Source organism: Vulpes vulpes, chromosome 2, assembly GCF_048418805.1.
Source record: "Vulpes vulpes isolate BD-2025 chromosome 2, VulVul3, whole genome shotgun sequence".
Lineage (NCBI taxonomy): Eukaryota > Metazoa > Chordata > Mammalia > Carnivora > Canidae > Vulpes > Vulpes vulpes.
The window spans coordinates 59,113,345-59,136,846 of NC_132781.1; the positions used below are offsets into that span (position 1 = coordinate 59,113,345).

General features: G+C 42.0%; 1 protein-coding gene across 27 annotated transcripts in view; it reads left to right on the forward strand.

Annotated features, from left to right (window-relative positions):
• DENND1A (DENN domain containing 1A) overlaps nt 1-23,502 on the forward strand; it is a 495,329-nt gene that overhangs the window by 273,175 nt on the left and 198,652 nt on the right. For all 27 annotated transcript variants that reach the window (XM_072748692.1, XM_072748673.1, XM_072748682.1 and 24 more), the window contains 2 exons: nt 82-182; nt 16,492-16,537. In XM_072748692.1, the coding sequence (XP_072604793.1) occupies nt 82-182; nt 16,492-16,537 (147 nt within the window). The remainder of the gene's footprint in view (nt 1-81; nt 183-16,491; nt 16,538-23,502) is intronic.

Here is a 23,502-nt window from a genome sequence, read left to right on the forward strand (position 1 = left end):
ATTTAATTGTTTTCAACTTCAATGACAACGTCTTCTCATTTGGTGTTTTAGCTCTGGGTCTGTGATTTGCTTCTGTTGCAGTTGACTGCTTGCATCCATGGGTCTGCCGCGATGCTCTACCCCATGTTCTGGCAGCACGTGTACATCCCTGTCCTGCCTCCACACCTGTTGGACTACTGCTGGTAAGGCTGCTGCTCACCCTGTCCTCTATTCTTCCTCTTACAGGAACTGACAAGGATGTTAAGCCTATAACTTGTAATGCAATTGTGACTAAACTAAAAATACTAACTTCAAAATGATGTGAATTTTAGACCACGTGATTGTATGGCCCTTTTGTTTCTAAACTGCTTTCAACTATGCTGTGGCATTCTTAAGAGTTCAACGCAGTAGATCTTTTTGTATTTCTCGCTTTGGAGAGACTGAAGTACCACATAGAGGTGTGATTTCTACCCCCACCCACCCCCAAGAGGAGTCGGAGACTGGTGAGAAGAATAGTTGTGGTCCCCAGGGTCTTGAAGTTTCATCCATACCCTGGCACATTCTGTAGGACTCATTTTCAGCTGTGCTTGGTTTGGGAGCATAAGCCACACTTCAAAACCCTCTGCAGTTTTTTGATAGGAGTTTCAGTGTTCGGGGAAATGTATTTTAGTGTCAGGAAGAAAGGAGTCAGGCTTTAGAGTCAGCTCTACCACCATGGGCAAGTCACTTGGCTTAAGACTTTGTTTCCTCATCTGCAAAATGAAGTTGTTCCATATATAATATATAAAGATCGTCTGTGTAATGGATTTGGATCTGTTTTCCTTCTGAATAATTCTTTCTCTAGCGTAATGTGATTAAAGACATTGTCTCCAGACAGCTCAAGTCAGCAGACATTGATAAGGGAGCAATGGAAGGAAAAGGTACTGCCTGCCAGAAATTAAGAGCTTCAGGAGAAAGGGATCTATAGAGGGTCACAGCCCTGTCATTCAAGAACAGATGATTTTAGGACATTTACCATCAGGTTAGTCACAATTTTTGCTGGGTTCTTCCAGCCCATTTTGCAATCCTGTCATGTCACTGAAAAGGTTCACTGAAGTGGCCAGATTGTCTGAGAGCTTAACTGTGTTCTGCAGTGCTCCGATTTTGAATGTGTTGAGCTCAGTCTCATCCAAAGAAGCCATGTGTACAACCAAGGTGTAGCTCAGGGCCATCAGGTACAAATCAATGGCACTCTCCAGTGCATAGCACTAAGTGAATTGGCTCATTTCTCTCTCAGTTATGTATCTTTCTTATCAAGGTAGCTGTTTTTAGCTGGACCTTTCTCCCATTTCTTATGAAATTAAGGGCCCATTCCTTTGCTTAGACTTGCTGCTTCCTTTCGAGCTTCTAAATCAACTATGTTCATTTTTTCCATACTGCCACAGGTCTCAAAGGAGAGGACCATGTTTGTTCTCCAGTAGTGTTTGTTGTTTGAATGAAATGCTAGGGGGCTGAAGAGAGGAGGACACTGAAACTCAGACAAGAAGAAGAGAGGGGAGTGAGAGGAGGAAAGAGGACAAAGATGGAGGAGGATAGTGAGAGGAATAGAAGGAAAAGGGGATGTAAGTTCCCTAAGACAGACTCACACAGTGATTCCCAGTCCCCTTAGCTCGTAGAAGCCCTCTGCCATCCCCCCCACAACGTAGAACACTCTCATAGACACCTACCCCACACACAGACATGTGGCCCCTACCCCCCTCTCACACACACACACACACACACACACACACACACACACACACACACTGACACAGGTCCATTCCCTGTGCACGTCTTTGATCCCCCTATGAAGAGACCCCACCCACCCCCGCACACCTCACCCCAGACATGTACTTTAAAGAGAAAACCTTAAAAAAAATAAAAGGAAACCTTTTAAGAGTTCTCCCTGGAGGAGACTCACCTATGTATCTTGATACTGAGCTTCAGATAGGAGCTCCAGTGGGCTTCTGTGTGCAGGTGTTGGTAGGACCTGACAGAGTCATAGTAGTGCCTCTGTCTCCAAAATAGTACAACTTTATTTTTCTATTATTTCAAAAGCTTTGGTTACTGAATTGTCAGCTAGCTTAAAACTAGCAGCTTACATTCCCCGAACTGTGCAGAAAAGAAGGCTTTGTTCATTACAGTGCTAACAATAGCTTCCAGTGTTGAGCATCTCCTATGCCCCAGTCTGTGATCTCACTTAATTCTTCTAGCAACCCTGTGAGGTGGGTATTATTATTAGTTCCATTTCACAGATCGGTAAACCAAGGCCCCAAGAGGTTTAGTAACTTGTTCCAATATAGATACCATGTACTGTATGATTCCATTTTTTTTATTCCATTTTTATAACAACAAGCATTACATGTGTATATGAAACACAAAAATGTGTGTATACATATATAGATGTATGTATATGTGTATACATGTACACACACAGGTACAGCAGAAATCTTAGAGGAAATACACCACAGTGTTAGCAGGGATTTGTGAGGGGTAGAAGGGAGAGGAACTCAGTGTGATTTTTATTTTATTTTGTTTTATTCTGTTTCTACAATGAAAAAGTATGGTTTCTATAATTGAAATTTTTCACTTAAAAAAATTAAGTATTTATTCTAGCCAGTTCTTTCCAGCCCTCCTTTCTTATCTGCTTCAAGGATTTATTGGCTGGTTTGCTTTTTTCTGTGGAAGGTGATTCGAGATCCTCTTTTCAACTTCCTCTCTAACGCCAGCCCTCTCATGAACTGTGTCACTAGCCTGATCCAGAGGATGATGCTGTCAGGTCTACCTTAGAAGAGAAGACTTGACAATGAAGGCTACTAAACCCTTGTCAACCCAAACTTCCACTCAAAAAAAAAAAAAAGCTAAGACTTGAATTTTTCAGAGCCTGAGTGGGTTTTGTGATTAGGCTCCATCTTGGAGGTTTCTGTGTATATGATAGCAGTCCCTCTCCTGGCCTCTTGTTTGCACAAAAGAACTTTTTTGACATTCGACCAAAGGATGATTATAGGCCAGTGGAGATTGGTATCTGTTTATTAACTACAAGATGTAAGAATGAGGAAATAAAAGACCCTAAGAGTTAAAACAGATCTTCCATTCAAGGCTTGATTTGATCACCTTCAGCCTGCTACCAACTGCTTTGGTCAGAAACTACAAATGTCATGAAATTTGAGTCAATGCTAATAACTTTATGCTATTGTGCTCGGTGACTTTCACCACTGTTGAGTTTAATCCTTGGTGGTAAGAGCCAGCAGGGATAACTAGCATTTTAAGTAAAGTGCTAGGAGCTTGAAACATGTAAATTTGAAGGAGGTTTGTTCCTCTGCAGATGATTTAAATGTTAAGTACGTCCCCATGCAGGGGATACACGAAATGGAATCTGAAAACTATTATCTCCTGTAGAAATGAACTCTCAATTTACTCACTGCACAGGAAGGGTAGATTCTAGTCATTTTCACTGCCAGCAGGTGCCCTTGCTATGCATAATAGACTTCGAAAGTGTAATTAACACATGAGGACCACTGCTGCCAGTTTTTCTTCAGGTACATGCTGCTAGGGGTTTTCAGGACAACAGTGTAGGCTGTGAGAGCTTTTTACATTGCACTTGAAGATGAGGTGTTCATTGACTTCTGGACAAAGACATGTTAAATGTGGCTGAGTCCAGTTCCTGCTGTTGGTATCACAAGTCATGGTTCTTGGGCCCAAGAGCTAGAATGCAGCCTCGGGTAGAACAGAGGCCAGTAGAGCAAAGCTATGGGATGCAGTGAATACATGGAAAGTATGATGCCTAAAACCCCACAATTATGTGGAAGACTCTAATTGCACATTCACAAATACAGCAACCAATTATCTGAGTTAACTCTAATTAGGGATATAATCACAGATTTTAATTATCTGAATAAATCAGTTTAGTACAAATGATCTTCCCTAAAAAATTCCCAAATTATATTTTTCAAATCCCTTCCCATTTTTGGAGAGGGGTATGTGGTAGAGCATACCCTGGGCTTTGGATTCAGACAGATCTGGATTCAAATTTCAATTTCATCTCTTATTAGCTGTGTAACCATTAAGAATCTATTTTATCTCTTTGACCTGCAAAATCTTTTTCTGTAAAGTGGGTTTAATTTACCTACTTTGAAGAATGGCTTTAGAATTAGTGATGTTGGTCATCAAGTGGCACATGGGCCATTTAGTAAATGGTGGTTGCTCTTATCATGGTTATTATAAACACGGAACATGAATTTTGGTTTCCAGAAGGTTTAACTCACATCAAATATTCTTGTTTCTGCTGCTTTGTGAGCTCAGGGAAAAACTTTATAATTCATCTTTTCTTTTTACCCCTCAGATTGTTTTTATTTTGATTTTTTTTTTTTATTTAACTTGAGTTATTGTATGGTTGTTTTCATTTGCAGCTGTGGCATAAGAATGAAAAGAAAAGAAACAAAAGCAGATGGCAGAGAAAACGAAAGGAGTAAGACATTTCCAGCCCTTATGAATATTTAAAAACATGTGCTGCTGGTTCCTTTCTACTTTAGATCTGTACCATTTTCTTGACTTTGAATGTGAAAATGAGAATGTTCCCTACCTTGGCTGATGTCAGCCCTGACCTTGGCCAGTTTTGGGAGGGCCTTCCCATTTCTGGGACAAAAGGATTAACTTGCTGATGAGAATCTGCATTTCCCTTCATTATAATAATCACTACTGAGTAGTGTGTGTGTCAAACTCTTTATAAACATTATTGCAAATCTTCAAAATCAAGCCATAAATAATATTTAATTATTAGCTCCATTGTATGGATTAGGAAATTGAAGCTCAGAGAGGTTTAGTGATGTAAACAACTGTCATACCGCTAAGAAATGATAGTCTGCACTTAACATATAAGGCTATCTGATATTAAAGGTTTCCTTACTGTTATCCTCCAAAGTTTTAGAGAGTAAGTTTTATCCATCACCAAGATTTTGTGAAAAAAATTTCCATGTTAGGCTTCTTGATTACTTGCTAATTGTAGACTTATGTTTTTTCATTCAGAAAATATTTATAGAGCACTTACTGTGTACTGGGTACTATGCTAATTAAATGTTGCTAATAAAAGGTCCCAGTAGAAACCATATGGTATTTCCTATGTAAATTCCTTTTTCTGCCTTACTCTTTCAGAAGTAGTCCTACTACTACTAAGAACTACATGTCAGTTCCCAAATCAAATTGTATATTTGGGTTATTCTGGACACTTGTTAATATACCTTTGTGACAAAATATTTCCAGAGCAGATCAGGGCAAGTTCAGGTTGTCCCCCAAAGGCCAGCCAGATCAAGAGGCAAGTTAGTAGCTAATTCCTGATACTTTGTGAGGACATGGTTGAACCAAAAAGTTATATCCTGTGTGTACAATTAGGTTTGAATTTTACAGTTGTCTTTGTAAAAGGCATTGTATCTCCTGAATCTGGAAACCATTCTTTCACTCAGAGTGGACATGCTCAGATTCTGTCTGAGAGATACTAGTTCTAGATTCTTTCTTTTTTTTTTAAGATTTTATTTATTTATTCATGAGAGACACAGAGAGAAAGAGAGGCAGAGACACAGGCAGAGGGAGAAGCAGGCTCCCCGTGGGGAGCCCGATGTGGGACTCGATCCCAGGTCTCCAGGGTCACGCCCTGGGCCAAAGGTGGCACTAAACCGCTGAGCCACCCGGACTGCCCTAGTTCTAGATTCTTTATCCATGCTGCCTGTAGGGTTCTGAATCAGTCCCTACATGTGGCATCATGTATTCCATCTAGAATTTTTAGCAAACAGTCTGAAATGTGCTAATCACAGGGTGCACAGTTCGTATAGTGAAGGGGCATCAGTCTGGAGACAGCTGTCAGGTGACTTCTAGATGACTAGAGCTGGGTCCAGTCTGATCTGTCTCTTTATCCATGCCACGAGATTTTGCATAGGGAATAAACTGATGCTAAAGTTAGTGGGATTGTTGATCTTTTTAATGACAGAAATAGATATCAATGAAGTGTGGTGTGGTGGAAACAGGAAAACCTAGCTTTGGTTCTGGCTTCCCCATTTACTAGCTTTGAGGTCACTGAACTTCTCTGAGCCTCCTTTCTATTCCATCAAAGATGAATAGAAATTACTACTGACACAAAATGGATGTTCCATAAATAGTAAGTACTATTTTTGATATTAATGTGAATATATATAAATGACCCAGCAAAATCCAGTTGAAATACACAACACCCAGGTAAAATGGAAGTAGACAGATGTGGCTAAAATTCTCTATATGCCAAAGTCTGGGATATGTAGGTTCTGTTCAAGATTGAATTCCAAGTAAGCAAAAACTGTCATTTCCATTTTGCAGCGAGTATTTATGAGTGCCTCCTATGTCCCTGGCTGGGGCACAGGAAGGTAGGAGCTTATTTATAGATGGTTCTGGATCTGATAAAACACTCCTTCACTAAAGAATTCAGGTGTCCAGGCAAGAGCAGGAGAACAGATTTTTTTTTAAGCTAAGAAGCAGCAAGGGTGTAGGTCCAGTGCTCAGGGGGTGGAACCACCACAACAGGAGCTCCTTTGGGAACAGTAGGATAGGAAAAGGACCAGGATTTCGGTTTCAGACAGAAGGAGGTGGAAAGTTGGGTCTGTGGTGGGCCCGACAGGCTGGAAATGTATAAACAATGTGTATTGGTTGAACAAAGAAAGGGAAATTATAGATTTCCAGGTAAATCTCTTAGTGAGATTTGGCTAACCTTGACCCTGGCATTTGAACAGAGAGGCTGAATAGTAGATAAGTTTTGGGTCCAAATCCCACTGAATACATGTCTTTGGGTGAATCACATAATTTCTCCAAGCTTCCCGTTGCCTCATCCACAAGAGTGTAGCTAAAAATATGGTTCTCCACGAGAAGCCTGGCAACCTAAAAACGTGTTTGGTGTCGACAGTCACTACATTAAGATGCACCTACATTTCCTTCAGCAGCACCCAAGAGTGAGAATGCCAAGAGTCTTTGGAGGAAGTTTTGGACAATTTATGAGTAAACTGTCTTCCTTGTGGTAAAATGGCAGAAAGAAGAGACTGGGCTCTCTGTATTATCTATGCTATAGATTTGACAAGAATCTATATTGATACTGTAGGTTCTAAAGGTTCATGTTCTACATTTGATTTTTTAAAATTCAAATGTAATTCATATACTGCAACATATATAGTAGGTTTTTTAAAAAACGCATACAATTCAGAGGTTTTTTTTATATAGTCACAAGGTTGTACAACCATCACCACTAATTCTAGATCCATGAGATTTTTAATACATTCCTTATCGTTAGTAAGATAGTTCATTCTTATGTAAAAACACACATTTTTTTTAACCTTCCAAAAGCGTATACATCAGAAAGCAAATGTTCTGTGAAAATGAGTATTCTGTGTAGGTAGTTGGCATCAGACCCTTAACTTGGTCCCTGTGAGGTGCCCTTGATGGTGGCATAGATGCTAGGTGTGCATCGAGATGAGACGGCTGTCATCCAGCATCGCATGCCCTCAGTGGTGCAGAGACTTGCAGGGTTAGAGAAGTCATAGTGCCCCATCCCCATGGGAATGGCCCTTCCCTGCTTGGGGATGGTGGCTGTTAGCTCACTGACCCATCCTTTGGGGAGCTCTCCTGATGGTTGCTTCCCCGCCCTGAGGGCCCCCCACCTCCTCTGCTCCTGCATCTACATCTGAACATGAGAAACTGTCCTACTGGTTCCAGCTTGCCAGCCCCTGTCTGGCTGCCTGATGTGGCAAGGGGCAACACAGCTTGCCTCCCTTGCTTCGGTTTCTGACTAGCCTCCCTGGAACATAGCTGGCCCTGACCTCTGCTTATATAACCAAGCCTTGGCCTGACTTTCTATTTCTTGAGCCACATTCTGTGTGTCATTCCTCACTCCTCTCTGACCTGGAGCCTATCTTGGACCCAACAGTTAGAAAACTGTGGAATTTCTTTGGCCACAGCATAGTGGTCTCTACAACAAAAACATTCTAGCCATGTTCCTGGTCCCCAATAGAGCAGGAGCCACAGACTGCATGATGCCGTCATGCCTCAGCAGTGGAGGTGCCTTACCTCATGGAGGACTTTTAAGATAAGCATCCCTGCCCCTCTTGGTTGTTGGTACAAGGGAGAGTCCATGAAGCCACCAGCACAGTGCTAGGCTCAGAGTATTCTCTCAACAGAACCAGTAGGTTTTTACCCTTAAACATTTGAAAGACTGAGAAGCTAGGCTAAGAAGTAATTGGATGTTGTGCATCTTGGCATTGACATATCTTAGGCCTAGAAAAACAAAAAGAGCTCTTTCCCTCTTACCAGTTGCATTTTAAACTTCTACATTTGGAGGAGTTTACTTTCTTTTGATTTATCCATACACTCTTCTCTTTCTTTCTCCCCCTCTCTCCCTCTTCCCCTCCCTCTCCTCTCCCTCTCTCTCCATTTCTTCCTTACTTTATTCATTCCTGCACTTCTCTGGGAGTCTCTTGGGCTGCTGGTGGCTCACAACTTGAGACTTGCCTTTGCAGCTGGCTATGGCTGTTATGGTTCTCATTGAACTCTCTGGGGCAATAGAGAGCCCTGTCTCCTGACCTTTTCTCTGTGATTAACTTCTCCTGCTACAGTGGTCTTAGCCATGGAGCCCTTCCTGATGTTTTCCAAGTATGTCTCCTTCCGGTAGATTGAGGAGGCACAAAAGGGCGGACCACTTCAGGCTTTGATGTTGACCTTTCTGGGTTTTCCTTCAGGCCTTATCTTTGTAGCTCATGTGTTCATTTAGGTTGGGTTCAGGGGCTTAGAGCTCTGGAAGGCATCTCTTCCAAGCTCCAGGGTTACCCCAGGAAGCCCCAGGGCCACACTGAGAAGGGCACTGTCCCCAGCCCCTCCCCCATGCTTCCACTGTAGTGATAGACCTGTGTCACACTAGCCAACCACTTCTAGTGCCTGACACCGCGTCCTGCCTACCCTCACAATTGTGAGCCCTGCAAGCTGGCTCCCGAAAGCACACGTGCCTCGTCTCCCAATCCAGAATTGCTCTTGTCCTCTCATGGGTCCTTATCCCAGGCTATTGCTCATAAATCAGGGATGGCTGGGTGGAAACCAGCCACAGAGTTAAATACCTTTTCCCCTAAAAAAAAACTGTGATTAACTCATGGCATTTGTACCCCCTTCTGCTTTTCAAGCCATATTTTCTGCCTCTCACCAGCTGTGACCTTTGTCAAGTCACTTAACCTGTTTGAGCCATAGATGCCTCTGTAAATTATGGAGATCAGCCTTTCAAGACTGCTGCCACGATGAAATGAGGTCCCCTCGGGTCCACCCCCAGCACCTTGTATGTTGCCTTACCCCGGTTCACACGCATACACTAATAAGCTTATTTCATGTCTGCTGCTAACTGTAAGCTCCAAGTAGGCAGGGACCTGAACTGTTGTCTCTGTCCTGTCTCCCCAGCCCAATGGGACGCTTGACACATAGTAACATTCGTTGATTGCACAGCCTATGGAAGGCACTGGGCACATAGTAAATCTTCGTGTTCTCTTTCTCTTCCCCAGTTGCCTTTTTCCAATTCAAGCTCCAGAAAGACTAGTTGATTTTTCTCTATGGACACCATGAACCTGTGATGATCCCATTTCCCTCTTTGGATGTTGGCAGCTGGCATGCTCAGAGCCAGGTCTATGGCTTTGCCAGCAGGTGTTCAAAACTTCACAGCATACAATTGGAGTGCCAGTTTCACCCCAGCTTGTGTTTTTTTTTTCCCTTTGCCCCTATTTCTTTTCCTACTTTTGTTGCTATATTAAACGGCTTTAAATCTTAGAACAAAGAACATCACTTCCTTTAAGCTAGTAAGACAGTTTTATTCTTTACAGTATCTCCTTGCTGTTTTCTTTTTCAGTTATAATTATCAAATAGCCAGTTTTTGTTTTCTTAAATTAGCATCATGGCTAAGAGAAGTTAATATTAAGTAAGAGTAGTATAAAAGACTTTGAAATAGAAGAGTTTGAGCTGGAATCACCATTAACTGCGACCAACGGCAGGTTTCTGGGAATCCTTTTTTAAATCTATAAAATGGATGGTATAAATTGGATTATTTGGGGATTCAATAAGATAAGGTGGCTAAAGCCTCCTGCACAGCCCTTGGTATCTGGTGCGCACTCAGTATGTGGCAGCTCCACTGTCACTATTCTTCTGTGCTCTGCATGTGGTAGACTCTGAAACAGGAAACAGTTTGATTCTCCTGTGACTGACAGTCTAGAATAACATGCAAATTAACATGTGCTTTATGCCAAATGGGCAACCCACACAAAAGACTCTAAAAAAGGAGGTGTTTGCAACCACTGGGCTTATGTGAGAAGTGGTGCTCAATGGGCAGCAGAGGTTCAGTAGGACTTGAAGGAGAAGGGATTGGGGCTCAGAGACAAATTGCGAATAAGAGGACTCCTGTGGTGATGGGAGACAGAGAGCGGGTTACTTGGCCTGAGACTTGGCACAGCTCCTGACTAGCCCATAGTAAGCAGATAAAGGACGACCTTATCTCCTTTCCCTCTGCCTTCTAGTAGCCCCACAAAGGCTGGGCTTCTGGGAGAAGATCAGCTCATTTGTCTCAGTGAACAGACTTGGATTCTAGTCTGTTGTGCCATTGACGAGTTGTGTGACCTGCATGACCTCCATTTCTTCATCTGTATAGTGGTGGTAGCAGTAGTACCTCCCTCCCAATGTTGCCGTGAGGGTCCCCTGGGAAAATGCCTATTGAACCCCTAGTGGCTGCTGTGATGGACTCCTTGTGCACACCGGCCATGATGGTGGCCCATACACCATCATGCGGTCGCACTTGATGAGACCAGAACTATGATTACGTGCACTCTCTGACAAGATGTGCTGTGAGGTCTTGGTTCATGTTCTTTCTCCTACCTCTTGTCCTTTAACCTTTCTACCTATGCCAGGCCTCGTTATTTCAGAGCAGAATTTAAGAGTCTAGGACAAGCTGTGTTTACACTTTTGTTTCTTTTCCAAAAAAGAAAGAATAGCTCAAATGAATAAGACTTTTTTTTTTCAGAGTTTCCTTTCCTTTGAAAGTAGAGAACTGAGGAAAGACTTAGGGGTTCCCCTTTGTCAGTCGGGATATGTGATTAAGGAGGTGTGTGCTTCTGAGAGGTGGAGTGGGTACTACAACATGTGAACTGTAATGCTGACTGTGCATTTTATGGGGAAAAGCAAAGCAAAGCAAAACAGTGGACCTTCCAAGTCCCTGGGCAGCTCTTAGCTAATTCCTTACTGAGGTCAAAGAGGTGTTGCTCACCTGGGGGTGGGGGCCCTCCCACCTCTCCACAGGTCCTCTTCCACCCTTCCCCCCTTGTCCTGGGAAGCTGTGTTTTATGTATTTGAGCAGCCAGTGTTCTTTTATTTCACCTGACTCTTTTCCAATTAGTAGCCACTCACCTCAGGGGAACATAATTAAGAGGGCTCTAGTTGTCTGGGGAAAGGAATTAAACAAATTGTGAATGTGCAGTAATAATGAACGGGGCTGTAAGACCATTAATAAGTCTGCAGGAGCCACATTCATGCGGGGAATGAGCTCGTGCGTAGAACTTACCTGTAAGAAAGTTTCTTACATTGCAGGCCTGAGTTTGTAGGAGGATTGGGTGAGTAATCCCCATGGTGTACCAGCACATCGTAAGTACTAAGCATGTGCTCTGGGACAGGCTGGGCACAGCCATCTGACAGCCCTGGGTTTGAATCACAGCTTACTATTTACTAGCTGTGTGACCTTGGGCAAGTTACTTCACTTTTCTGAGCCTGTTTCCCAGTCTGAAAATGTAGAAAATAGCACTCCTGCAGAGTTGTCTTGAGAATTATGTGTAAGTAATGCATAAAAGTTGCTGCATTCTAGTAGCTTGATAAATATTCGTTCCTTTTTCCCTTAATAGGGTTCAAATTAAACATACCTTTCAGGTAAAGGTCATTATATTGTCAGTGCCTTGGCATCAGCAGCAGAACCTCTTTATTCTGAAGGGAAGAAGGAAGAAAGAATATTTTTTACCCTTCCAGAATGTAACTGATGAAGTCAGTGCAGTAATTCCCTGAGAACAAAAGCCTAACAGAGTTATACCCTATTCCGCTACTCAGAGATGCACAGTGGCATCCCACAGTTGCCATCAGCCATAGGGCAGTTGTGACACAGTTGTCTGCCTGTATATGAACTTGGTCATAGCTGTTAATATTATCACCACGTTAGTTATGTGCATTATTGGTTTTGCACATGTAAATTGCCATTTAAAATGTCTTCAAAATCTTGCTCAGAATTGGCATTGAAATGTAAAGTCACTGAGAATGCTGAAAGGTACCTAGAACACAGAAGTATGGTATTCGTTTGCTGTTAAACAGATATTTGCATTGCTGTGTTCTTGAGAAGCAACAAACAAGTTCTTTGTGGGGGACCAATAAAGGATGGTAGCTTCTAGATGAACTTTGATTATGTCTTGTTACTGAGATACCCTTGGAAAAACATGCACATTGATGACTGAATCACAAAATGATTTAGAGTGGTCCAACTCTGAATGTGAACGAGTGTTTTAGGAATAGGTTAAACAAATGTATTTTGCTGTGTTTTCCTTTTAAGATATGCTCAAGAGTGATAAGTGGTTTTTAAATTTTGTCAATCTAAGTGGTGAGAAAGTAACAAATTATAGTTTACTTGTGGTCTTTGCATTCTTGGTGGTATATAAGACCAAGAGGGAAGGTTGCCTTCCAAAGAAAGTGTTAAGCAACCTACTGAACTTAGTAAATAGAATGGTAACAAGAGTGTACTTGGTGTCAGCAACCCACGTGCCAGATGATGCATATCAAGCACTTCACACTCATAATGGAGTCTTGACTGTCCTCACCAGGGCTTTTCCAGGTATCTTTCAGAACCAGGGCAGGAACAAGAAACCATTCTTTGGGTGCTAAGAGAATGGGTCCAGTAGAACCAGCCATGTCAGGGCCTCAGAGACAACCCAACTGGAGATGATAAGTTGCCAAGCTGACCATGTGCTGCTCCCATGCCAGGTGCTTCGTGGGTTATCTCTAACCCTGCAACAGTCCTGAAACAGTCCTGAAAGATTTCCAGTGGGGCAGGTCCTGGCCTTCTAGAAAGCGCTTTGCCAAAAAAATAACAAAATGTGTGTGTGTGTGTGTGTGTGTGTGTGTGTGTATACACCAAATAGCCCTGACTTGATTTAGTAATTCCATGATTGGAAATTCATGCTTCATGCACGTGAAGTTGTTCATTTTCACCACTGTGTGACTTAAAACGAAAAGTTGTGAGTGACTTAATACCTAACTCTGGAAACAGGGTGCAGTGAATTAAGGCACATCCATACATGGTGGAATATTACACAGTCTTTAATCACAAAGATTGTAGTCTAATATGGAAGACGTTAATGTGGCCAATGAGAAAACAATAAAATAAATTTCAAAGATATAAATATGTTTGTTAATGTGGGCCAGTATTGGATGAGAAAAATGTGAAAATAAAAGTAGCCTTAAGGTGATGTGATCCCCCTCCCGCAAATTTCTCTTTATAATAAAAGCCAAAGAAAAGAGGTTTCCAAAAAAAACAAGTCAGTAACTGCAGTAACTATTGAGGTTTACTGAGAATAGAAATTTTCAGAACACACCTAGAATTACCCAGTTATATATTTGCTACATTGAGATGTTAAGGAGACCCTGGGTTTCCTCCCCTGCCGCTATTTTCCTCTCCCCACTTGGAATTTGTAATTAGTATCTTTGCACAGCAGAAATGCAGTCATTTCAGGGAAGTATTTGAGGCTTTGTAAGCAAATGATGATAATGTAAAAGGTATTTGTCTAAATTTGCATTTATACAAAACATGGAGCTGCTGTGATTTCAGAGTAAATGTGCTTTCAATATTTTCTAAATACAGAGCTGTTGCAGCCCTAACAATACTTGGCTAAGAAATTGCACTTCTATGATAGGCCATAATTACTCTTTGGGAAATTATTGGGCTTAAAAAAAATGCCTACCTAATGATACCTAAAGGGTGAGTCCTGCTTTGTCCCATTTTGCATCTGTAGTCACTTCTGCATGACTCCTTCTCCTCCTTTCAGAGTATCATTGATTTTTATTGTAGGACAAAAGGGCATGCATGGCATTAAAACCTACATATTTAAAATTCTAGAAAACATTTCTTTTTCAGGTAAGAGCCTTTAGTTACACAGGGACTTTCACAGTTGTTTAAATGGTCTTTTTGTGTACGTTAACTCATTTGCCGGAATTTTGGTTCTGAAATTCTAATCAAAATTCAGCGTCATTTGTCAATTGCATGATTAAATGTAGGAGCTGGAAAAGTTGATAAGATTTGGTTAAACATTATGGATTGGAGTTTTTCTCCAATGTGTTAGGCTGTGCTTCTGGACAAATTAATAAGTGGCCATTTTTCTGGAATTCTGCACCCTTCCTGCTTCCTTTCATTACATTAGGCAAGATTCCACTAGATGAGACATTTGCAGTCTTAAGACTTCCTGCCAGGGTTCAGACTTTGTATTTTTGACATTGAAGCTGTCGTGTTCCTGAAGCTACTTAATTAGAAACACATTCATTTCAGTGTACACTGGAAAAAGCTTGGACAGCAGAGCCCGGCACACTGGGAAGTTTGAGCATTTGTGTAGCTGGCAGCTAAACTAATGGTTTACAGTTTAAGCGAAAAAAATATCATAGGGCATTTCCTTGCCCCTAGAAGCGAAGAGAAGCTGAATGTGCACAGCAGATACCTTTTCTTAAAAAGAGAGAGGAAGAAGAAAGCAAAGACAACTCCACTTTCACTGCAGTTGTGTTTATAATTCTTTCTTTGGCTATTTTCAAATACAAAAGTCTTCTAGAAGAATAGTTCCCAAACTGTGCTACTAATATTCAAGTCTGTTTTACAGGCTCCCAAGATATATTACTGCTGAGATCTGTAGTAAGGAGGACATTTTATATTCTGGAGAAAGATTTTTGCTTGAAGAATTTTGTTTGTTGAATGGTAATGAGGGAATTATGCCCTCTCTTATTTTTAAATGTTTGAGCAATTTAAAAATGTACATCTGATGTTTGAAAACCTTCATTCACTATCCATTGCTTTCAGGATAAAGCCTCAACTCCTTAGCATTCAAGAGAAAGCACACCTCTGCTTTCTCATTTTTTATCATTCTGATTTCCACAACCCTGTTCCCAAGAAAAGCCATCCTTGTAGATCCACTTCTACGCTCCTGGCTGCCCCAGAGGAAAGGAACCTGGTCACCTTGATCAGAGCCAGGTATCTTTCCTCTAGGCTCACAAAATACTCTTGCACCTTTCATAGGACGTGTCACTTACTGAAAAGACATGTGGAAAGGGTGCCATTTTCTCTCTGCCTCCTACTACTTGCCCTCCCTCCCCTACCATACCCAAGAAACACATTCGTGGGAGGTGGGCCCAGGAATTGTAGGTTCGGTATTATGAAGTCAGTGTAGCACAGAAGAAGAAACTTCGGAGTCATCCCAGGTTTGCTGCTTTCTTTGTTTTGTGGCATTAGAGAAGTGACTTAAGCTCTCTGGGACTATTCTCTCCCCTGTAAAATGAGGATAACGCCTACCTTGTGCCATTGTTGTGTGGATTAGGAAAGGTGAATTTGAAGTTCCTCGTGTGATACTTAACCCATTTATCATTGGTAAGTGGCATCATAAATGATACTGTATGCAAGTGCATGTACACATACACATTTGCGCGCACACACACTCACGCTCCCGAAACCCACGGAAATCAGTCCATAATGCCCAGGCTTTAAGAGCTTTGGAGTCGGGTTCTCCACTCCTGCTCAGTTACTACTCAAGGAACCATTGCCCTCCCTTTGAATGAAGCAGTTGAAAAGGGCTTTGTGAATCATGGTGTCACTGGATGGCATGTGTGCAATTGGTGGGGGAAGGCTTGCTCGTAGTTCTTCAGGACTTAGGCCAGTCAGAACAGAGAATTAAATCACATCTCTGGCTGGCAGAAGGAAACAGCCAATAACAAAAATCATTCTTCACTGAAACACATCATGCCTTCCATTCAACCTTGGTAACTGTATTTCTGTTGTAATTGTGGCAATAACAGTTTCCATTTGTGCCAGGAACTCTACTAATCTCTTGACATATATTCTCCTCTCTCATTCTGGTCACAAGCTGTCAGTTTGATTCAAGTATCCCATTTTAAAGATAAGGCAACTGAGGCTAGTCACATAGCTGCTACTTAGGGACTAACACCAAGGTCGGTGCTTGTCCCACCACCCATGCTGCTTCAAATGCTGCCCACATTTTGAAATCCTTCTGAAGTTTTTAGGCTTGGGAACAAAATGTCACATTAGGATTTTTGTTGTGAAAGGAAATGTAACTGTGCATACGTTTATTAAAACAGTTTTTCTCCAAATAATGAACCATCTGTAATTTTCTCTTGAAAGCAACAGACATTAAAGCAGCTGTGTGTCTCTGTTTCTCTTCACAGTGCTCCCATGCCCTACCTCATAGGAATCCATTTAAGTTTAATGGAGGTAAGTTGGCGCCTTTCCTCCCCAGATCTCTCTACTTGTGGCTTTGTTTTGATATGTGGCGGCGGAAAAGACAGTCTCTGGATTCACAGCTCTGCACATGGGAGCATGTCGAAGCAACACCTCTCCCAGGTGCACAGAGCTGAGCTTCAGTGGAGACCCTTTCCACTGGGCTCTGGCTCCCAGTGTTTTTCCACTTTTGCTTGGAGATTGTCCATTTTCATGGGTGAGGGAGTGAGGTACATAGAGGCAGGAGGAAGGGGTTCTTCAAGGGTTTGAACGAGGGAAGGGAATTTGCTTACTTTTCCAAATGATGTTTATTCTAAATCACTATAACAATATTACAATTTTCATTATAGACAATGTGGTATAAAGAAGTATAAAGAAGAAAGTTAAAATTATCCACAGTACCGTTATTCCAGATTCAACTACTGTTAGCATTAAACTATTCTTCCTCCTAGTCTATAGTCTATAGCCTATGAATATATATTTTGTATAAATGTGCATAACTGATGTGCGTATATATATGTATATATAATTTCATGTCTGTTTCATTTAACATTATTGCATGGGGATTTCTACATGTTTTTAATCTACTCTCAGTAATAATAATTTTTAGTTTGTTGCCTGTCATTCCACTTTTTTGATATACCACAACTTAACCATTTTCCTATTATTGTTGGACACTTGGTTGTTTATCATTTTTCACTATTATAAATAGCATTTCAGTGAACATCTTTATGCATAAGGCTTTATCTGCATTTTGACTTATTTCCTTAGCACAGAACCCCCAAAGTAGAAATGCTTGGTCAAAGCTATGAATCTGGTGCCAGATTGCTTTTTGTATGGCTGTACCAATTAGATAGCAGTTCTTTTAAAGGACTTTTCTGTGCTTTTGTAAGTGCCATTGGTTCGTAGACATGAACCTTAAGCTTTTCCCTTCTCAAGAGAGAGCTTAAATTTGTACTAGAGCAAAATGAGGTGGGAGGGGGGGTTGCCTATTTTGCACAGGAGATACGCTCTCAGAGGGAAAATCTAGAGCCATGTCCGTCTGTGATGATGCTTTGCATGTCTTATAGGAAGTGCTACTTCTCTTCTTCTGTTCCCTTCATTTCACGTCGACGAGGACCACCTGCTTCTTCACTAACTGTTGCACACTGTGCTATTGTGCTTACGAAAATGAAACAAGTTGGTTATCGAAAAACCTGTTTGTTTGACATTGAGAATCTTGATCAAAATAGACCACAGAAATCTGCTCAAATTTCTAATTTGACAGGACGGCCATGTGGCTCCTACATTCTGTTAACAGTTCCTCCTTGTCATCACCCAGCCCTGAGCACATACAGTACACAGTTTATGGACTATCTTGGATGGTGTATTTAGATCAGATTGAAGAGATTTCTTCTGTGTTTTACCTTTGTTTGTGAAGTTTAGGGGTGTATTCAAAGCTCCTATGTGAAAAATTAAAAGTGAATACTTTCTAATCGACCTTTCATGCCAGCTGTTGCAGAGTTTGAAACATGAATCTAAAGGCCATTTGGTCTTATCAGAGTCCACAGCTCTTCCCTGCCCCTCCTCCTGCCTTCCAGACTGTTCCAGCACAGGCTCTTTCAGACTTCTTTTCATGTCCCTTTACCTTTAGTATTGTCCACCTTTCTAGTAGTCTTAGCTTGCTTTTCTTCACCACATGCCCTCTAGTCAACTCACATAAGGCTTTTTGCTTCAGTTATCAAGGGTAGTGTCAGTGACTCTTGGCTGTGATTCTCATACTGGCATCCCTTTCTGTGAACTTCACATGCAAAGTTTCACATGCCAGTTGACTGTCACTTAATGTGCTACAGATGTTTCAAACTCAGACTCCCCCAAACAATGCGTTATCTACACACACACACACACACACACACACACACACACACACACACACACGGCCTGCCGCTGTTCCAGATCCCTATGAGTGGCACCACTGCCTGCAAAGCCACCAAAGCGGGACACACTGAGCATGGCTGAGTACTCTTCTTCCTCATTCTTTCTCTCTAAGTAGTCACTGTGCCTCTGACAGTTCTCCCACCCTGTTCCTTCCTCACTGCCTTCATTGACCTTTTTTTCTTTGCTCTCTTGGATTCTTGTGAAGCCTTATTCATTTATTTGATAAGCAAAATGAAGGCCTCCGTGTTCCAAATATTTGCTAGGCTGTTGAGGGAGGAAGACAGAGGTGAAATTCAGGGCATAGTCCTGACATTTGGTGGAGTACCTTCTGCCTGGCGCTGTACCTCTGCATCCTGCCTCTCTCTGCTCTCCCCACGTTCTGCTCAGTCTCTACCGCTGTCATGCCTTGTGTCCTCTTACTGTCCCTTGGTAGCCAGTGCCCTCAGTGATTCCCAAACACACTCACATGCCCCCCTTTCCCCTACCTGCCCTGACTAAGGCTGTCCTTCTCCAGCTCTTCCCAGAAGTCCCTGGTTGTCCTCTTTTGCTTCCTGTACCTCTTGCTCTGGATGATAGCCATCTGCTTCTGTGTCTCCTCTCTCATCCCTAGGAGTGTGAGTTCTTTGAGAACAAAGACTGTGCTTCATTCATGTAGTGTCCTCAGTACCTAGCAGGACGCTGAGCAGGTGCTTTCTGAAAAGAAGGATTGAGTGCATGCTTGGAAAACTGGAATTCCAAACACATTTTGAGCCTCCAGTAGGCATCACTGTTTCCAGGGAACCTAGCACTACAATTTTACTTAAAGATAGAGTAAATTTTTTTTACTTTTTATATGGTTGTAAGGAATTTTTGAAAAGGCCTTTGGTAGTAAAACATGCAGTGCAAAATATATGTCAATTTTGAAGCTAACACTTGACAGTTTTGTGTTTAGGTGAATGGGTGCAAGTCTACTCACCTCAGTCTTTGAAGGGTTTTAAGTGAGAAGGTTCAGAAAGTGCCAGGCAAGGTAAATCTTAGACCTGTTTGAAGTTGGGAAGGGGTTTGCCATGCTGGATTCCTCTGTGGTCAGAACTAAAAGAAAAACAGAAATAGTCATCGCCCTGTGCTTGAGGCCAGCTAAGCCACTTTCCAGACAAAGTCACATGGCCTGGGTGTGTTGGGCAGCCATGAACTACCCAATTATGGAGTTTAGTCTTTCTGTCTCCTCAAGTGGATTTCAGTTCAGACTCCCAAGTGCTCTAGTCATCCTTTTGATTGGGTTTATCTGGTTCTATTATACCCTTCAAGGGAGAGAAATGCTTTCCTGCGAGGTTTCTTCTGGGAACTATGGGCTGTAATACTCAGGGAGGAGTTCGTACCTGGGGCCAAAGGAAAGCTCTTTCAGGAAGGAGCTCGGGAAGGCCCATCTCCTCTCGCACACTAGTTTTCTTACTGGCAATTCAGCAAAAGGCTTATTTTTGACTGTCTTGTTATTTTTTCTTGAAAGCTATAGGCACCTTATTATGCCTTTGCATATGTGCCAGAATTTTTTAAACTTCAAATGAATGTGGCAGATGTTCATAAAAGTTTAGAAAAAGCTACCATAGGAAGACTTTTTAACCATTTTTATGACACTCAAATTTGTTGCACAAAACGAAATATAAATTATAACCTAGTGTTCTCATTTGTAAAAAGGTTATTTTGGGGAAAGACCTCATTCTAGTCTTCCTGCTCTCCCAGGGTGCCCTTGCTGTGTGTTAGATGATAACCTCGTCCCCTTAAAAAGTCTGCCTGCCTTCCTCAGTGACAAGTTTATAGTTGATCATGATTTTTACCCCTCCTTCTGCCTTTTTATATTCTTTCTCTCATTTAAGCAAACGTTAATTTGAGGCTAATGGTAAGTTAGCAGGATAGCCAAGGCTATTGGCATAGACCTAGTTCCTTCTTGGAGAGAATGATCTTGTTAGCTGGCAGCTAGAAAGTACCGAAATGTGGCCAGATTACACATTGGCTGTTTCCTTTCATTCTCTCAACCTCAGTTCAGGAGACATTTCTGCCACCCCTCTTCTGTGCCATGTCTGGTAGCAGGTGCCAGGTCACATCTGGTAGATGGTGCTTCTCCTCTTTGTTAAATGAAGACTTTCCTTTCCAAGCCTCACAAGCAATGCTTTGTGTACAGGCCTCAGAGCAACATGAGGGATGGATGCAGGATATCATATGTATGTATCATTCCTGTTGGCAGAATGGTCAAGAAGGAGGAAGGAAAGTCGATAGCCATGGCACAGTTCCAGACAGAGGCTCGGGTTAGCCTGTAGATTATGCTCCACCTATACACAGAGGCAGTGAAGTGTAGTGGTTAGAATGTAAGCTCTGGATGCTGGCTCCCCTACTTTCTGCTTATGTGATGATCTTGAGCAGGGTAATTGACCTCTTAATCTCTGTTGTCTTACATATGAAATGAGGCACATAGAACTCAACAGAGATCAACAGCCATTACTATTTTTATTTCCTCAATGGCCTCAAAGCCATTTACATTAAGTTGATGGCTTTGAATTCATGTTTCAGAGACATCTTAGGTTACAAGAGTCATCATCCTCATCACCTAAGGCAAAAGAGTGTCAAAAAAAAAAAAAAAAAACTGGTTTGTGCTCACCCTATTTTCTCCTGGTTTGTAGTACTAGAGACACCATATCAGGTGGGAACAGTGCTTTTGTAGAATTTGAAGCTACTGTTAGTCCTCTGCTTGACCACTCCCCTGCTGTAGGAATTTCAGGCATGATACTTGGTTTCTCTGTATCTCTCTTCATCTGTAAAAGTGGCTAGTACCCATCTTTTAGGATTGTTGTAAGGATTAAGTAAGTGAGTCCTGTCTGTGTCCAGTGTATCCCAGGGCCTGGCCTGTGGTAGGCATGCAGTCTATATCCCCTTCTGTAGTAATGTTTCGAGAGCCTTCTGAGTACCAGGCACTACATCATGTGAAGCGTTCTGTATGAAATGGTGAATGTCACGTAATCCTTGCCTTCACGGGGTTTTGTCTGGAGCAGATGCAGACAAGTGGAAAGTAATTGGAATGAATTTGGGTTGCCGTGGGTCTGGTGGGCAACCCAAATTCACTGGGTGGGGGAGACACTACATCTAGCCCTGGGGGCTGTGCTTCAGAGAGGAAGGAAGTACCTAAACTGAAACCAGGAAAACAGAGAACAGAGTCAACAAAGACTTAAAATGAACACCATGGATTTTTCCAGAAAGTATGAGTAGTTCAGTATCTGACAGAAGCACAGAGCTGAAGGGAGAGAGAGCTGAGGTAGGCAGGCAAGGGCTAGGCCATCCAGGGCCTTGTAAGCCTTGTTAAGGAGTCTGAACTTTATAGGGCAACGGAGAGCCATTGATGTGTGTAAATAAGGAGGGACATGGTCAGGCCTTCTCCTTCTGGGCCATTAGAAACACAGTCCTTCCATATAAAATGTTTGGAAACTGCTTAACCATGTTAATAAAGTAAATTGATATTTATAAAGATCAAGGTAATTCTTAAGTAAATTACACACCACAACCATATATATAAAATTCAGATGTGTTAGCATCCCAAACCCAAGCTTCTGAATGGCTCCTTTGCTACCACGCTGTGACAGAGGTGTTTGTAGTGATGACTTTCTTCAGGGGTCTAAGCACCACTTTTACTAGATTTTGTCTTTTCCGCCTGTTTCCAAGTATTTTTTATGAATTAGATATTCTTTCTACAGCCCAGTTTGAGGATATAAATTTAGATTGTATACTAAATGACAGTTCAGTAAGAACAGGAGGAGTGAGACCCAGAAACCATATCCACAGGTCCCTAGCCACAGGTCCCAGCATTAAAATGTCAAACGGTATGTGATAGGTACATGAGGGCACTAAGCCAACTCACAGCATTCCTTTCTCTTTCTCACCGTCCTTTACCTGAGGAGGTTTGGCGGGAGCTGCTAGAAGCCTGATTTTGCAGATGCACCAGGTGCTTGGCACAGCACCGAGCCACCACTCTAGGGACCATATCCAGGTGCCAAGTTAGATCTCCTTTTGGTCTGTGGGAGCCAGAGGCAGCGTTTGTATCTGCACTGGGGCTCCCAGTATAACTAGCAGGCTTTCACACAAAATCACAGGATTTACTTATTTACAGAAAAGAAAAATAACCTCTCTTTTTTCCTTTGCCTCTCAAAGAACCCAAATTTCTGTCAAATAAATGGACACAATTTTAACTAGTTTTTTCTTTTCATTTTCCCCTCAGCATAGAAAGTCTTTAATCCTTTGTTCATATATATATATATGTATATATATATAAATTTATTTTTGCATAGTTTCATAGTGAGCAAAGTGTTTCCTGTTTACCATTGTGCCATTTTGCTTCTTCGTAGGACTCCACAGGTAGACAGTAATAAGATGTAGTTCACACTTGTTGATGCTAAGATTGATGCAAAACTCTGAGCCATAATTATATTTAGATGTAAGTGGTGACTTGTATATGTATCCTCACAGGAATTGAGAAATTCCATGTGAGATTTATTTGTTAGTGCTAAGTAATCCTCTTCTTGCTTTATAAGAAGGTGATAGTTGCATGACAGGCTCCACCTGGTAGTTTTAGTTACAGGCTCATGGGAAGAGCTTTGGCAGGAAGGGGAGAGGATTGGGACGTCTTCTGAATCCCTTACTCGATACCAGGCACTGTGCCAGATACCTTTCCTGTGTTCACTTTTGAGTGTTCCTCAGAATTTCCCTGCCAGGGGGAGGTATCCATATTTACAAATGGGGAAGCTGAGGCTCAGGTAACATAATTTCAATCAAGGACCCAGGGCCTCTGCTCTGTGCACTGTCTCATCAGGCTATGTGGATCATGCCTAGCCCTGCCCCTCTGCTGGGCAGAGGCCCCAACTTTGCCTGAGCCTTTCCTTCTCAAGGCAGCTCCTATGCCATGCCCTGGTGATTTTGGTGAGGGGATCATCAGGGAGACAGCAGACTCATGTACCAGAGAAGAGCTCTAAGTACATTTGTATCTGGGTTACTTAGCCTCCCCATGACTTCATTTTCTCATC